A 16,420-nucleotide genomic window follows, 5' to 3' on the forward strand; every position below is an offset into this window, starting at 1 on the left:
ACTAGTAAACACGATTGCTTTCCGTGATTATGTAATCAGGTTTCTGTTTCATCCATAGATGTTGGTGTTGTACTAAAATCAACAATGATTGATATCTCAGGTCTTTGTTTCATCCATAGATGTTGGCGTTGTACTAAAATCAACAATGATCGATATCTCAATCTCCCACACAAGATCTTCCAAAGGGATAATTGACCTTTTCTCTGGACCTCCTCTTCAGATGCAACCTCAACTTGCCCCACTGGAAATGGAGGTATTCATAACTGAATTGCATGCATGCGGTTCTCAAAGCAGAATGAACTTTTTCACTTTTTGCACTTTTGAAGAACAGTGAATTTTTCACTTTGCACTTTTATGGAGGAAAGGATAAGAGAGAACAAGGTTCAACCATGAAAAGTGTAGATATTCTTGCTGGTAATTGTTAGGTAGCTCCAGATCAGCTTGATGGGCAAGCCTACCTCAAGAGCACCAACACGACCCCCGGGGTCCAAAAGACATGATCCATTCCTGCTTTGTAATTGGTTTGGCATCAGTGCTTTTCCTTCCCTTTTAGAAAGATTTCTTACTCCATGCCAACAGAGATGAACTTTCATATATTCTTCGTGATGGCCTCCAGCCCCATTGATCGACCAGATGCACAAAGTCAGTACTAAAATAGAAGGTGTAATGAATTTTACTTGGGCAAGAAGTGCAAGGGCTTCGTGTTGCTGGTATTCTTCCTGATGCAGACAGGAAGAGAAAGAAACAGATGCATGCATGTAGTGTATGCCTCGGGCTCTCGAGGAAGCAATCACTTATGTGTATCTATCGCCGAGATACTCTCCGGCCCAGTGCTTGACTTATTTGAAGTTTAACCTGCTGCTTTAAGAACATTTGGAGGAGGAGTTGCTCATTTATAGACATTGGGCCTTCCTGGTCGATTAACTTGTGTCCTTAACCACTCACTAGAAAAAACAACAAAAAAACACACCACCATTCAACATATATATTGAAATAAGAATCTTGATTCCCAAAACCATTTGACATCATTTCGTTTACAGCATCCACAGAGAATGAAAATAAGATTTGGATAAGTGATGAGCATAAAATGAAAAATAGTCAGACAATAGATCATATAGTATTTATTATTAGAGTAATGTTACATACAGTCGTAAAGTAAGCAAGCGCCACACAATCACTTTGAAAAATAGTAGGATCTACCATTAAACAAAAAAAAAAATTCATTTTGATCTCGTATTTACTCTTTTTTTTTTTAAATAATTGTGCGCTCGATGACTACAAATATCATTTTTCTTATCATTATCTGTATAAGTTTTTTTAAAAAATAATATTAAATATTAAATTTTGTATAACATATTTTACATGTTTTTCTCTATTTTCTTTATATCTTAAAATTCAAATAAAAATTTTGATCCTTTAAACTATATTGTGAAGTTGAGGAAGATATGGTATGTGGCAATTTAACAGGCTAAGGCGGGCTGCTTGGGCCCGGAAGTAGCCAGCTCGATTTGAGTTGTCATGAGTATGAGCCAGCCCAAACTGGCAACTTTAAACTCTGCAGTTGAAGCAATATTCTTCACGCGTGAAATTGGCAGATTGGGTGTGTCCCGTCGTTCTCCACATGTTCTGTTGATGGCCCAAATTAGCCGCTATTTCCACGTGTATATTGTCTTCGTCCATCGATTTTTCTTCAATTAGTTAGTGTTTACCTTACCCATTATTTTATGCTTTTTGCTCAAAATATCCAAATATCTTTTTGAAATCGGCATTCTGGTTTGTTATTTTTATTGAAATCGAGGTTAATTTAATTATTTTTATTAGTACTCTTATGTTAGTGAGTTAAGATTAGGGGTGATAAACGGTCCGTCCAGATAGACCGTTTCGGTTCGGGCTAGACTGAATGAAAAAATAAATAAAAAAAATTTATATATATTATTTATATAATAATTATATAATTAACAATATAAAATTTTAAATATATTATTAATACTTATTAATATTTTATAAATTAACAATATTTTATATATATCTTCATCTAACATATCACTATTAACAATATAAAATTTTAAATATATTATTAACACTTGTTAATATTCTATGAATTAACTAATATATAATATCAATTAGTTAATTATATAGTAATTATATAAATTAATAATGTAATTTTAAATATGTAAAATATTTTTTATTGAGTTTGTTACATAATCTATATTAATAAGTCACTTAGTTTAATTTAATATTTTAAATAATCTTTTTATTAATTGATTTAAAAAAAAGAGTCCTGACCGAATGGACCGATTGGACCTATAACTACTAGTCCGGTCCGGTCCTTATGAGTGTTTGGTCAGGAAAAATGATGGATCGAAAATATTGGGTCCCTCACCGAACTAGACCGGACCGGATCAACTAATTTGTACCTATAATTAAAATGAGATGAATTTAGATGAAAGTTGAAAATTAAAGATATTATTATAATATATTTTTAATGTTATTATTGTTTTGAGAATTGAAAATTTTGAATTATTTATTATATTTTATGTAAAAATTTTGAACAGTTATTATAATAAAATGAGATAAAATATTTTCATTATCCAAATGGACCTACTTTTATGCTATGATAATAACTTACAAGCCCATCCTAACCGTTATGCAAACTATTTTCACTTTAAGAGTAATGTTAATTGTTAAATACAATATAGGCACTAAAATTTCGTTTGGTTACAAAAATCAAATAATTTCCTCTCATTTCGTCTCGTATAATTATGATAACTTTATTAAAATTTTATATAAAATATAATAAATAATTTAATTTTTTCAAATTTTAAAATAAAAATTATATTAAAAAATAATATTATAACAATATTTTATTTCATTTCATTTTATCTCATTTGTATAATTAAACGATACCTTAGTGTATACAAGTTTCATATATATATTTTTTAAACATATATTCATCATTAAAAAATAATTTTTTCATATAGATATTTGATTTATCAACTTTTCCAAAATAAATATTTAGATCTTGCACATTTTTAAATTATAAATATCATCTATCATACACTAAAATGTAAAAAAAATATTAAGTGCGTTTTTGTTTTGGTAATACTAGATATAATTTTAGAGTGTATAAAACTTGCACAATCATTTTAAAAAAGGTAAGCTTATATATTTCAAATATGAATAACTTTATTCATAAACCTCTATACCGCAAATTATTCACTTAACATAATTTGATTTAAAAAATAAATTTTAAAATTTATGTTTTACAAATTAAACTATGATATATAAATGACGTGCGATGTAAATTGCCTGTCAACAACATTACTTCTGCAAATATTATTTTACTCGAAAAATTATGCTCATCATTTGTATTTTATATTTCTGTGTTTAGGATTTATCTTTTTATTTTTATTTTTATTTTTCCCTTAACATATATTATAGTATAAGATTGATTAATAGAAAAACAGTTTCATCTTATCTTATTATTGTAATTTTCTTAAATTTTTACATAAAATATAATAAATAATTTTATTTTATTCAACTTCTCAATTTATATAAAATCATCTATTAAGAGTATTAGCATTGATCTATATATATGCATATGCAAAATCACCTATTTTGCATAACCATTTTACCATTAAAGCAAAATTCTCACATTGACTTATGCATATATGAGACAATATTATTATTATTAATTTTTTGTTAAAATCAATTTTATATATATATTTTACAATTAGTATCCACTACATACATTTGACATTAATAATACAAATGTAATAATAAAAAAAATATATTTTTATATATTATATTAAAAATATAAAAAAATAAAAAAATATATAATATATTATAATAATAAAATAAATGTGCATGTGAAAGTTTGTTGTGTTGTTAAAAGATGAAGAAAATGAAAAGATTGTGAGAGAGAGTGGGAGAAGAGATAAATAATTATTAAAATATATTTTGTAAAATGAATAATAATTATCTAAATTTAGATAAATACTATTCATAACTTACTAAATATTTAAATATGCATAAATTAATATAAAAGATTTTAAAATCATATTATACATATATGACTTTATATATACATATATATGAGTTTTGTTATATACAAATAAATTTATTATATATATACCAATGGTTCTTATACTAATTTACGTATTTATATTATTATTTTCATATTTTAAATTTAAATTAATACTATTATTAATAAAATTTATTTTTTAACTAATATATTAAATAAATACATATATTATATATAAAATCGCTTATAATTAAATTTTTTAACGTGACTCTATTTTTTCCGTCGTCCTCTCTCGGATGACACGCTCGCTTGCAGCGTCTGCGTCGACTTACTTTACAACTCTCTCTCTCTCCTTCCATTTGAAAACGTAATCCGTACTCTGACAAGGACGACTGCAAGGATGGTGGCACATGCCATGCCTCTTGTCATTTCACTTACCCAAATGGACGGTCACAGATTCTCTCTTGTACGGATCTCCCTACGGCTCCGATTTCACTTCCCTCTAAACTCCCCCCACTCGGACAAGCTCCGAATCTCCCTCTTTTTTTATTTTCTCTCTCTCAGCTCTCTCAGCTCCAGCTTGTTCCGGACCCCCCCGCCCTTACAAGACAGTGAAAGTATCTCTTTTCTTTCCTTCCTTTTCTCTCTCTCCAATGCCACCTGAGTTCCTTTCGATTTCACCCCGAGTTTAAAAAAATCATCTGTTTCTCTATAATCTCAATCGATAGCGATAGGGCCTACTGTTCAACGGTCCGTCACTTCCTCCCAAGCTCCTCTCTCTCTTTTCTCTCTCATGGCTACGATCTCGAACGACGCGCTCTGTTCATTTATGGATAGTGGAGTCGACGCGGATCCTTTCCATTTGGGGTTTCACCTTGCGTGATTTTACTGGAAGTACCTCCTCTCCTGTCTGTGAAGTCTTTTTAGCTACTGTTCAAAGATCGTCATCTGCGAGCAATGGCCTGAATTAGGTAATAGAGTTGGAGAACAATGGCTTGAGCTTGCATAGTCAGGCTTCTTCTTGTACTTCATAGCTTTAGATTTCCTTTTTTTCCCTAAAATTTATTTGTGGTAGGCTTGTCCATGAGTGAGGGTTAGGGTTGTATCAATATCTCTATAATTAGAAACAATACCCCTCCAAAAAAGAAGAAGAAGAAGAAAAGCGACAAGGAAAAGGTCGATATGAAGCTTTCAACATCGGGATTGAGTCAGCTGGATGACGAAGGTATCTAGCTCATATCTTTCTTCTTCTTCTTTACATTTTTAATATCTAAATATTTTATTTCTACGTCATTTTTATGTTCCTATTTTTAGTACTAGCTTTCTTTTGCCGCTGCTCTTGCCCGTAAAAACAGGACTACTAATTAATCTTTTCTTTTCTATAATTGGAGGGGAAGGGGGAGAGGAGAAGAAATGCTTAAATTCGGAGCTGTGGCATGCATGTGCTGGACCGCTGGTGTCCCTACCGACGCCGGGGACTCGTGTCGTCTACTTTCCTCAGGGTCATAGCGAGCAGGTTTCTTCTCTTTATTATTTGCTCCCCCTACTCTCTTTTAGACCTCGTTTGTATTCGTAACTCATCTCAATCCACCTCAACTCATCTCATCTCATCATTACAACTTTCTCAAATTCCCACACAAAATATAATAAACAATTCAATTTTTTTAAATTTCAAAACAACTTTCCCAAATTTCCACACAAAATATAATAAATAATTTAATTTTTATTTTACTATTCACAAGCCATCTCAACCCATCTCAACTCATCTCTGAATCCATTTTTAAGCATCGGCTTCTTTTGCCCATTAAAAAAATAAAAAGGAAAGGCTGCCTTTTATTTCCGAGCCTACTTTAGAAAGACTGTCATTGTAATTATGGTGTTACAGATTTTCAAAAGTTCGTTACTTAATCAACTTATTTTTACGAATTGCAGATATAATCTAGAGTAGACATAGTGATTTGGAGTAAGCAAAACGAAACGTTAAGTGAAGTTGTAATTGTCGTTGGTATTGCAGGTTGCTGCCACTACTAACAAAGAAGTTGATGGACACATTCCCAATTACCCGAGCTTGCTGCCCCAGTTGATTTGTCAGCTCCACAATGTCACCATGCATGTGTGTTCTCTTCCTTTTCTTATTGTCCGTAAAATTACAGCAATTGAACTATATCTGTATCTCATTAAAAAATAAAAAATAGGAAACCAAATTGGAATTTTAAGTCACCGGTAGATTGTTTGTGGAATTTCAGGCAGATGTGGAAACGGATGAAGTATATGCGCAAGTGACATTACAGCCTTTGACTATGGTATTCCGGACTTTGTTTCTGTCCGCTCTCTTTCTTTTCTTTTTTTGTCTTCGATAATAATAGTGTATTGCAAAGTCTTCTGCATGGAATTGCAAAGTTACTTTCTCGATGGTGCACGTAGGAAGAGCAAAAGGATACGTTCCTACCTCTGGAATTGGGGATTCCAAGCAAGCAGCCCACCAATTACTTTTGCAAGACATTGACAGCGAGTGACACTAGTACCCATGGAGGGTTCTCTGTTCCTCGTCGTGCTGCTGAGAAAGTTTTCCCTCCATTGGTAGTGTCCATTACTTCCTTTTAAAAAAAATTACAAAAAAAAAAAGAAGAAAAAAAATTCTAAGTGGGATGTGTTGTATCTTCTTTCTTTTGGTCCTGCAGGATTTCTCACAACAGCCACCGGCTCAGGAACTTATTGCAAGGGATCTACATGATGTTGAGTGGAAGTTTAGGCATATTTTTCGAGGTAGATTTTGAATATTGTTCATCTGTGGTACGTATCAGAAAAACAAGGAAAAAGATATATTCATTGATGGATTTGGACTTTAATCTGTATGATTAATTCTGCCTGGGGTGGAGAGAAACTATTCATTGATGTTTAGCTGCTGTTTAAGATAATATAGAAAATTGCCATGCCGTAAATTCACACTTTTACTGTTGGAAATTATAACGTTTACAATTGGCCAAACAAAGAAAGCAATAAGATGGTTAATCTTCCATCTCTCTGTAGCTTTTCTATCTATTGATGATGAATGGTAGAATTACTTGTTTAGCTCTTCTACTAATTTTCCAGAAGCATGCTTTTCATGACTTCTCAAAATTTAGTTTTGGTAGCCCTTTAGAATTTAATTCCACTAATTTTGCCTTGAATGCTCCAGTTTTGATAGTATCTTCAAGATGATGTTATACTAAGGTGTAGCGAGTTGTGAAATAGTGCCCCTAAAATCAGCATTGGAAACATTAGCGTGATAACTGATAGCGAAGATCTAAGAGATTAAGGATTACATTCTGGTGGGATCATCTCTATAACATCTGAACCTATGGAAGGGGAATCTATCAAAAAATATTTTTTCACTATGTTGTGACTTGTGAGGGTGTGTTTCTTAAGTTATTTGAAAATAGAACACACGAGATGTAATGTGTAGAATGTTAGGTTACCCATGGGTTGGCCAAAATTTGGTTTCTGATGTTGCTACTTCTTTTTTTTTTCTTTTTTTTTTTCTGTTTGGTATGAGATTAAATTAGGATAGTTATTGGATTTTCTATCATCAGAATGCTCTAAGTGGCTTAGTGCACTTGTTTTAAATATGCTGGTGTAATGTGTGAGTTTCTGAACTAGCCAACGCCTTTTAGCTTGCTTATATTGCAGGACAGCCTAAACGGCATCTTCTTACTACTGGATGGAGTGTGTTTGTTAGTGCCAAAAGACTTGTTGCAGGGGACTCTGTTCTCTTTATCTGGTAAATATTTCCTTTATTTCATTCCTGCATTGATTTGTCTTTGGTACCTATGAATTCTGAGTTTTTTTTATTGATCACTATCACTAGGAATGAAAAGAATCAGCTGCTTTTGGGAATACGCCGTGCCACCCGACCACAAACAGTGACACCATCATCTGTTTTGTCAAGTGATAGCATGCACATCGGACTCCTAGCTGCTGCTGCTCATGCGGCTTCAACTAATAGCTGTTTTACTGTTTTCTATAACCCGAGGTGGCACCCAGTTTTCAAAGTTTGTTCTATATGTATTTTTAGTTTATTCTGTAATGCACATTTGGCCCTTTTTTTTTCTATAATTTACAGGGCTAGTCCATCTGAATTTGTCATACCCCTTTCAAAGTATGTTAAAGCTGTATTTCACACACGTGTATCAGTTGGGATGCGTTTCCGGATGCTTTTTGAGACTGAAGAGTCAAGTGTTAGAAGGTAATATTGTTCACGATGTGTTTCATTGTCTTCATGCGGTTATGATTCTTCTGTCATGTTGATAAGTTTCTTGCATTTTCTTGTGCTAGAACCTTTCATATCTGGTTTGGCCATTGATGAGTTTCTTATTTGTGGTGGCATTCTGTCAAATGAGTACTGTTTTTGGTTATGGCTTGAATTAAGAGGAAGTAAAACTAGTCATGATGTGGATGCAGTATTTCCATGAAACATTACCTAGGTTCAAGTGGTACGTGTATATCCACCACCATTTAGGCAAGGTATTCTGGGTAGCCAGAAGAGTTGTTCTAGTGACAATCACTTCATTTATGATTAGATTCACTTACCTGATGCACATCTCTTTAATTTGAAATATTGCAAAAGATGGAAAGCAGAGCCACTTGTATGAGAACAATGTGGTTTTTTGTAAGGCCACTTAAATTTTGCCTCAGTGGCTGGTGAAACTGTGTTGATCCCCTTGTTTAGTGAAGAAGTAACAGTCTTTTCTTTAAAATCATCATACAAGTTTGAAAACTGTAGCTGTAAATTTACACCCCCCGCAGGACCCCAAAAAAAAAAAAACTGAAAATAAGTTGAAAGGAGCAGGTAGGATAGATTGCTTCTAGTAATATTAGATGTACCTCTGTTCAAATGTATAAGGCTTTTTTTTTTACCCAGGTATATGGGCACGATAACTGGAATAAGTGAACTGGATCCTGTTCGTTGGCCAAAATCTCATTGGAGATCTGTTAAGGTAATGGAGCTTTTATCCTGGCATGTATGTATTTACCGTTGCCCACCATACCATTCCTTTGTATATATTACTATGCTGCATTCTTGTCTGTGCTTATGGAGGGAAAGAGTTTTTATACTTCTGTGTCTACTGTTAGGAAATTAGGTTCTTATAAAGAAAAAGTATGTTGGTATAGAAATATATCGGTGTATAAATCCAGTGTTGTCGCCAACATTAATTGACAATGCTTGTTCCATTTTTTTTTTTTTGCAAAAATCACACTTTTACAACAAACCACTTTCACTCTAAAACAAGTTGTTGTCATATTTTGTCTTTTAATAAAAGTGTCATTTTGACCCAAAAAGAAAAGTTGCAGTTTGCCCCTTTCCACAGATCTGACTATTTAGATAGATGAAAAAAATAAGTGACACAACACGATTTTAATGGTTGGATCTTAAAGGAGGAGGAAAATTGCAAAAAGAATGGTAGTTTGGGGGGTAAAGTGGCAACTTTGGTAGTTTGTTGGTCATATTGCAAAAAGGAGTGGTAGTTTGAGGGGACAGGTATAATTTTTTTTCTTAATCAATATTGTAAACTATGCCATAATTCCACTTTCACTCGATTTTTGGTGAACTCTAGGCTTTAGTTTCTAGAAATTGAGGTGAACTTATCTAAAGTACCTTTGTTGTTTTCCATAATTCCACTTGTAGGTCGTCCAGCTTATAACAGTCAGCCATACATATTCTTTTCCGCCATTTTATCTTATCTAAAGTACCTTTTTTGTTTCCCTATTTAACATTATTTGTCTTCACCACCTCTACGCATGCTATTTTAGACCTTGCTAATCTCCTTTCAGGCAATCAACTGAAGTAAATTACTCTCTTTCAACAGTATATTACTTGTTATCTATTGAGCATGGCCAGACTATCGTAAGCAACTTTCTCATTCCATGAACATGTTGTGTCTTAACAGTCCACCATCCCACTACAGCATAGCTGATTTTATTGCTGTCATGTAGAAGTCATCCTCCAATCTAATGGGTATTCTATGGTCACCCGAATCTTGTCATGCACTTCTCTAATTCCAGCCCATCTTGTTTTTGTTCTATGAGCCATATCTTTCTCCATGTCCCAATCGTTATGAATTATTACTCATCCAAGATGCTGAAATTTGTTGCTCTTTGGTATAAAATCTTACTGTCCCCCCATCCTTATTTTTGTATTTACTAAACTTGCACTCCATATACACAGTTTTGGTAACCTAAAACCATTAGAATTCGAATTCGAAGTATCCCTCCAAACTTCCATTTTGGAGTAAAGTCTCACTCTGGCCTCGTCACTTGATATCATATGGATAGGGCATATACCACGGTATCTCATCTCAAATTGATCTAAGTGAATTCCACTCCAACTTGTATAGCACAAGTGCCTTTCGCCCGTCATGTGATGCAACTTTCTGAGATTTTGTTTATTTATTTATCTTTCATCCTTCATGTATAGGTTGGTTGGGACGAGTCAACAGCCGGTGAGAGGCAGCCAAGGGTATCTTTGTGGGATATTGAACCTTTAACAACTTTCCCCATGTATCCATCGATGTTTCCCCTCAGACTGAAACGCCCCTGGCATCCCGGGGTCTCATCTTTGCTTGGTATTTATCATTTTTAATATCAACTTCATGACTTTCACGATTGATTTTCAGTTATTTCTATATTCTATTTCCTTTTGGATTTGAATCCTGTAAAATTTTTTTGTTTAGTTGTTTGATATGCCAAATCTAAGCAACTGAGTTTGAGGTGAACAAAAATACTTCTCTTGCCAAAGCAGCCCAAGTTATTGTATTTAGTATGTGTAGGCTTATATTTGTGGTTTCACCTACCTCTATTTTTTTAATCTCCAATTTAGTAATGTTGTGATACATTGTATAACTGCTTGTTTTGTGTGCTTTCTTGTAACAATGGTAACCTCTAGCATAATTACCATGGATTTATTATTGTTGTTATTTTTTATTTTTATCATTATTATTATTTCACTATGATTTTTACAGATAGCAGGGATGGAGCTAATGGGATGATGTGGTTAAGGGGGGTAACGGGAGAGCATCATGGTCTTAACTCCCTTAATTTTCAGGGCGTTGGCTTATTACCCTGGATGCAGCAGAGACTGGATCCAACATTGCTTGGAAATGATCTTAATCAGCAGTACCAAGCTATGTTGGCTGCTGGTATGCAGAACCTAGGAAGTGGAGATCTCCTGAGACAACAAATTATGCAATCTCAACAGCAGCCCTTTCAGCATCTTCAACAGCGTGAGATCCATACTTCACTCTTGCAGCAGCAGCAGCAGCAGCAACACCAACAACAAGAAGCAATTAACCAAGTAGTACCTCATAATGTCCTGCAGGTACAAACCCAGGGTTTAACAGAGAACATACCTCCGCCCCTTTTAGGGCAACCGCTGAACAATCAACAAGAGGAACAGGCACGGCAACACCAACATACTTTTCAGAATGCACTTAATTTTCGTAGTGATCAGCTGCATCAGAGAATTCAGACAAATGTGCCTTCATCTTTTGCAAAAACAGACTTCATGGATCCAAGCACAAAGTTCTCGGCATCTGTTACTCCTAGACAGAATATGGCCAGTTTCTTTTGTCCCGAAGGGAGTAGCAATTTATTGAACTTCTCCAGAGTTGGTCAGTCAATGCTGGCCGAGCAGTTACCCCAACAATCCTGGGCTTCTAAGTACACACATTCACATGTCACTGATTTTACCCACTCAACGTCTCGCACACCATATCCTGGGAAAGATGCTACTGAAGAGGCAGAGAATTGTATTTCTGATTCCCATAATCCTGCACCTTTTGGTGTTAATCTCGATTCATCTGGGCTTCTACTCCCTGTCACCTTGCCTACGTTTGCTACTTCAGTTGATGCTGACGTGTCCTTAATGCCATTAACAACTGCTGGATTTCAGAATTCTCTGTATGGTTCTGTGCAAGACTCATCTGAGTTATTTCAGAGCTCAGGGCAAGACCCACCAATCCCTTCTCGGACTTTTGTCAAGGTATGAGGCTATGAGCTGCAAGTGATTTGAGTCTTTCAATTTATATTCCAACTGTTGCTTGTTTCGTACAATTCAGAGTCTCGGCCATATGATGCTCTCTTGTGTTTAGGTTTATAAATCAGGGTCGGTTGGGCGCTCACTAGACATCTCCCGGTTCAGCAGCTATAACGAGCTGCGGGAGGAGCTGGCTCAGATGTTTGGAATTGGGGGGAGGTTAGAAGAACCCCTTAGATCAGGCTGGCAGCTTGTATTTGTTGACAGGGAGAATGACGAGCTTCTCCTTGGAGACGACCCATGGGAGTAAGTATTTTTTTTTATTTTTTATTTTAAATAGGAGTAATTTCTTGCCACAGTAGCATATGGATTATACATTTTTTGGAGTCTCTCAATCTTTTGTTTTAGGCTTTATCAATTAAAGTGCTTGGCAAACGGTATCATGTTATGTTGGGTGCTTCTACAGAAGCCCCTTCTCCTCCGTTTATCCTTTTTGTCTTGAGTCATGTTGGATGAGCTTAACAAATTTTTTGAAGGACAGAAGGGTGGTTTGAAGATAAACGATCACTCAGCTATATTTTTACTTTATAAATATTCTCTCTTCGAATTTTATTTTCGGTTCACCTTTTTGGTCTATATATGTCTCTACATAGGAATGCTTGCTTATATTATAATATTAAGTGAAACAGGAGCACTTTGCAATAGTGACTACGGATGATGAACTTGTGCAGGGCGTTTGTGAATAATGTTTGGTATATAAAGATACTTTCACCTGAGGATATCCATACAATGTGAGAGCGAGCAGGCCCACCACATGTATCTCCCAAGGCTAAATAATGGTGGTGGTGGTGGTGGTGGTGAAGCTCAAAGAGAGAACTTGTTTCGGGGGTACCATCTTCTGACATTCTCGAGTACTGAGGTGGAGAGAAGCATTCGATACACTCCCCCATCACAGACATTTCATCAATTTTAATCCAATGGATCGCCTACTTATGTTGCCTCTAAAGAGGCCCTTCCTTTAATTTGTCTCAAAATGTACTGTAGCACTGTACAATAAAGTACTGCCCTAATTTGTCTTAAAATCCTCTATTTCTCAAAAAAAGTACTGCCCCCGTCAAACTATGCTCGTGGTACTGTTATTGTAAAAACTCTGTTGCGTTTCTTTTATGGATTTTAAACGCAGATATCCTCAAAGTATTCTATGCGCAAAATAATCTTCTGCTCAGAGACATACATTCGATGCTCAGAATATTTTCAGTTTAATTCGTTCACGTTGTTCGTGAGTTAAATGTTCATAAATTTAAAATAATTTTGAAGGTGACGAATACTTCACTCCTTTTATCTATATGACAATTCTACTTTTATTTATGCTTAATTTAAATTAGAAATCGATAAACTTGACACGCGTTCCTATAAGACACTTCATCCCGATAATATATTCTTTATAATAGAATCTTAAAAAGTTTTAAATTTCTAGTTTCTCACCAAGGCCCATAATTTGTAGGCTAATAATCCATTGCGTGAGCGTCAACACACCCAAATCCACCGAACCCATTCTACTCGAACCTAAATTTAAAGTGCAAAGACATACGATGGTAAGTAAGTTATTTCATCTTCTCCACTAGAAGTTTATCACCAAAACTCTAACAGGCATCACATGCAGAAGGTACTCATGCATCCACCGTAAGGAAAGGAAAAGAAAGGAAAGGAAAGAGCAACTGTGCAGTGTACGCAAGGGGCAACATCACTCAACAAAATGCCATACAAACGTTTCAAGTCTCGTGCCTACTACAATTCTTTCACTGAATTTGAAAAACATATCGAGAGAAGTGAGAGAAAACTATCCCAGGAGCCAAAAGAAAGAAAGAGAGACAGCAACACCAAGCAATACGATATTGGGAGCCATTCCCACACCCCAGCCTAAGAAGCATGACTATCTTCCGCGGCAGTTTCAAAAGTTTCACCAGCAACAAGCTCTGGGACCTCGTCGTCATCGTCATCTTGCGTTGGTTGTGCAGAAGTAGGCGGTTGCTGCTTTTGAAACTGCTCCGCAAGCTTCCTTAGATTTTCCAAGTTATCTGGCCCTGAAATTTGAAAACCGTGTCATTGACAATTAGGTTCAAATTCATTTCCAAAAACAAACTCATTTCCAAAATGTCCAAATTCTGTCAAGACTGCTAAAAAGAATGTCATTTCCAACTAAATAATTGTCCCATGACATATAAGCTGATAACATTAATAGAATGCCTTGGGTTAAAATAGCCTCATATCAAAAATCAATCACTAAAATATTAGGCACTGGAATGTATACATTATACCACTATTTATCCAACTTCTGTTTGACATTGGAAGAAAGCTACCGAAGGAAACACAGATGGCAGTGCTGGGAATCAGTTACTCCTCAGATAATGTTTAAACTACTTTTGCACAAACTACTAGCTCACACTTGGGTTATGAAGCCCTCAAGAATACAAGAAAATAATTGATTTGGGACCTTCCAAAGAAAAAGATGGCAACACTGAATGCAAGAATGAGTTTTTGGAAAGCCTTTTCCTGGTTTACTATAAGTTTGTATGTAAAATTCATAACAAAAGGTATATACAGTATTTTTCCTAAGAATTAAAGGTAATCAACACACAGATCGGGATTCTGGTAGCTGATGGATACCAGTTGGCACCATTTGAACAGAAAACAAGTACGATTTTAACTGTAAGGAAAATAGGAATAATGATATCATACCAAGTTGGTTGATGATCCCTGGGAGAATATCTTGCAATTCTGAAACACAAAAATTCAAGTCTTTAGTTCCTGTGCATCAAAAGATATTGTAGTATATGTGATAGTGACAATCAGTGGCGAGAGTTCAATGCCAAGAACCATCTCTCTTTAAAAGAGTCTCAGAATACCATTAAGGCTAGGTATATGGCATGAATGGAAATCTGGGAATGCTTAGAAAAAAAAATAAAAGACGCCCATAAACACCACATCAATTAAATGAGCTAGCAACAATTCAGAAGTCCATGTTAGTCCTCAGCCTGAAAGAGTTAAAGATACAGAAAAATCCAGAAACGGAGGGAAAAGCATTGTAGAAAATATAAAAGAAGAGGAGAAACGAATAAGAAATTACTTTTTGTTTGGGGAGAACCACTGACAACCCAAGTGTTGGCAGCAATTGAAGCTTGAACTGATATACAAGATAGAAACATTATTAGTCATTAGTTACCAAAATTCAAAAGCATAAAAAAATTGTAGGATAAAAAATTAGGCTACACAATCCTAAAGGCAAAAATTTAGGTCAGTATACCAACCTTTGGGATTAAGAAACTGGATGACAGCATCGTCCTTGAAAATGTTAACTTCTTCAATGGCCGGGATGGTGTTAACCCCAATCCTCTTCAATGTACTCTGAAGCCTTTTATCATCAGTGGTAGTGGCTTTGTGGACAGCCTTCTTTTTTCTAAGTTCGAAAGCACAGACGAAACTTAATCAAACCGAATTTTTTTGTTGGTAATAAAAGGAAACTAACATAAACATTGCCGAATAAACTGAAGATATCAAAAAAGAAACCAAACAATATGACCATATATACATGTATGTACATTTGGGAGCGAATTAAGAGGGAATCTGATATCAGACCTTCGCATACTTCCTTTTCCACCAGTGCGAACGGCACTAGCCATCTTCATGAGCCTCTCACGATCCATCTGAGCAGGGAGAATAGATTATGAGCAATATACTACTTTCAGTCCCAAAAAAATCCAATAAAAAAGTACGCACAGTTAAACAGAAACTGAAACACTAAGCAATACTCAGAAACGGTATATACAGTTTCAGAGTGAAGAAAAGAAGCACACCTTTGAGAAGTCTGAAGTGCAGAATAAATAATTATGAAACGGAGAAGAGAAGAGAAGAGAAGCACCAGAAGCCGGCGATATAGATAGAGGAAATGGGGTATATATATTAGGGTTTGGCTGGACCCATATATAATATCATTTCATTAATGCCCTCTTTGCCCTCGCTTTAAACTGCTAATTTCCTTTTCATACCTCCAAATTCCAATTCCAATAAAATAATTTCCTGATTTTGGGAATAGCCCATTAATATAAGGATCCATTCAAGTTCAAATCGGAAGCATTTTAAATTTTTGGAGGAGAAATGATATCATGTCATTAGAAATTTCTTAACAATTTCACTTATGATGGACCAAAATGTTTTGGTTACAAAGAGACTTTACAAAACTTAACTTAGTTTAAATTGATATCTCAATTATAAAATTACTTTTATTAAATTTGACATATCACATCATTTAGGCCTCGTTTGAATAGTGTGATAAAATGAAATAATTTTAAATAAAAGTTAAAAGTTGAATAAAATTATTTTTTAAT

General features: G+C 34.7%; 2 protein-coding genes across 4 annotated transcripts; one reads left to right on the forward strand and one right to left on the reverse strand.

The window, feature by feature from the left end:
* Positions 1-4,565: 4,565 nt before the first annotated feature.
* Positions 4,566-13,249, forward strand: LOC109001894 (auxin response factor 8-like). 3 transcript variants are annotated; one of them, XM_018979389.2, is made up of 15 exons: positions 4,566-4,995; positions 5,100-5,249; positions 5,416-5,540; positions 6,039-6,137; positions 6,271-6,327; positions 6,449-6,604; positions 6,706-6,790; positions 7,694-7,784; positions 7,872-8,036; positions 8,127-8,249; positions 8,925-9,000; positions 10,479-10,626; positions 11,023-12,041; positions 12,151-12,341; positions 12,767-13,249. In XM_018979389.2, the coding sequence occupies exons 2-15, from the start codon at positions 5,207-5,209 to the stop codon at positions 12,828-12,830; spliced, it is 2,442 nt and encodes an 813-aa protein (XP_018834934.1). In that variant the 5' UTR covers positions 4,566-4,995; positions 5,100-5,206; the 3' UTR covers positions 12,831-13,249. The 3 variants fall into 3 exon arrangements, with proteins under 3 accessions (XP_018834934.1, XP_018834935.1, XP_035550994.1); XM_018979390.2 differs by having other exon boundaries at positions 4,566-5,249; positions 5,422-5,540; XM_035695101.1 differs by lacking the exons at positions 4,566-4,995; positions 5,100-5,249; positions 5,416-5,540; positions 6,039-6,137; positions 6,271-6,327 and having other exon boundaries at positions 6,454-6,604; positions 7,678-7,784.
* Positions 13,250-13,754: 505 nt separating this feature from the next.
* On the reverse strand, positions 13,755-15,987 carry LOC109001896 (nascent polypeptide-associated complex subunit beta-like). Its single transcript, XM_018979392.2, has 6 exons — positions 15,890-15,987; positions 15,672-15,739; positions 15,344-15,492; positions 15,163-15,219; positions 14,775-14,813; positions 13,755-14,119 (listed from the first exon to the last, which is right to left on the reverse strand). Exons 2-6 carry the CDS (start codon positions 15,737-15,739, stop codon positions 13,956-13,958), a joined length of 477 nt encoding a protein of 158 aa, XP_018834937.1. The 5' UTR covers positions 15,890-15,987; the 3' UTR covers positions 13,755-13,955.
* Positions 15,988-16,420: the final 433 nt, after the last annotated feature.

This window comes from Juglans regia, chromosome 10 (genome assembly GCF_001411555.2).
Source record: "Juglans regia cultivar Chandler chromosome 10, Walnut 2.0, whole genome shotgun sequence".
Classification (NCBI taxonomy): domain Eukaryota; kingdom Viridiplantae; phylum Streptophyta; class Magnoliopsida; order Fagales; family Juglandaceae; genus Juglans; species Juglans regia.

Bases quoted from the DNA above. Each gene is read 5' to 3' on its own strand.
- LOC109001894 (XM_018979389.2), top strand. From the start codon at position 5,207: ATGAAGCTTTCAACATCGGGATTGAGTCAGCTGGATGACGAAG. The intron at 6,138-6,270 runs GTGTGTTCTCTT...GTGGAATTTCAG, and splicing joins TCCACAATGTCACCATGCAT to GCAGATGTGGAAACGGATGA. The intron at 6,605-6,705 runs GTAGTGTCCATT...TTGGTCCTGCAG, and splicing joins AGAAAGTTTTCCCTCCATTG to GATTTCTCACAACAGCCACC.
- LOC109001896 (XM_018979392.2), bottom strand. From the start codon at position 15,739: ATGGATCGTGAGAGGCTCATGAAGATGGCTAGTGCCGTTCGCACTGGT. The intron at 15,493-15,671 runs GTCTGATATCAG...TTTCGAACTTAG, and splicing joins GGAAAAGGAAGTATGCGAAG to AAAAAAGAAGGCTGTCCACA. The intron at 14,120-14,774 runs GTATGATATCAT...TTCAAATTTCAG, and splicing joins AGGGATCATCAACCAACTTG to GGCCAGATAACTTGGAAAAT.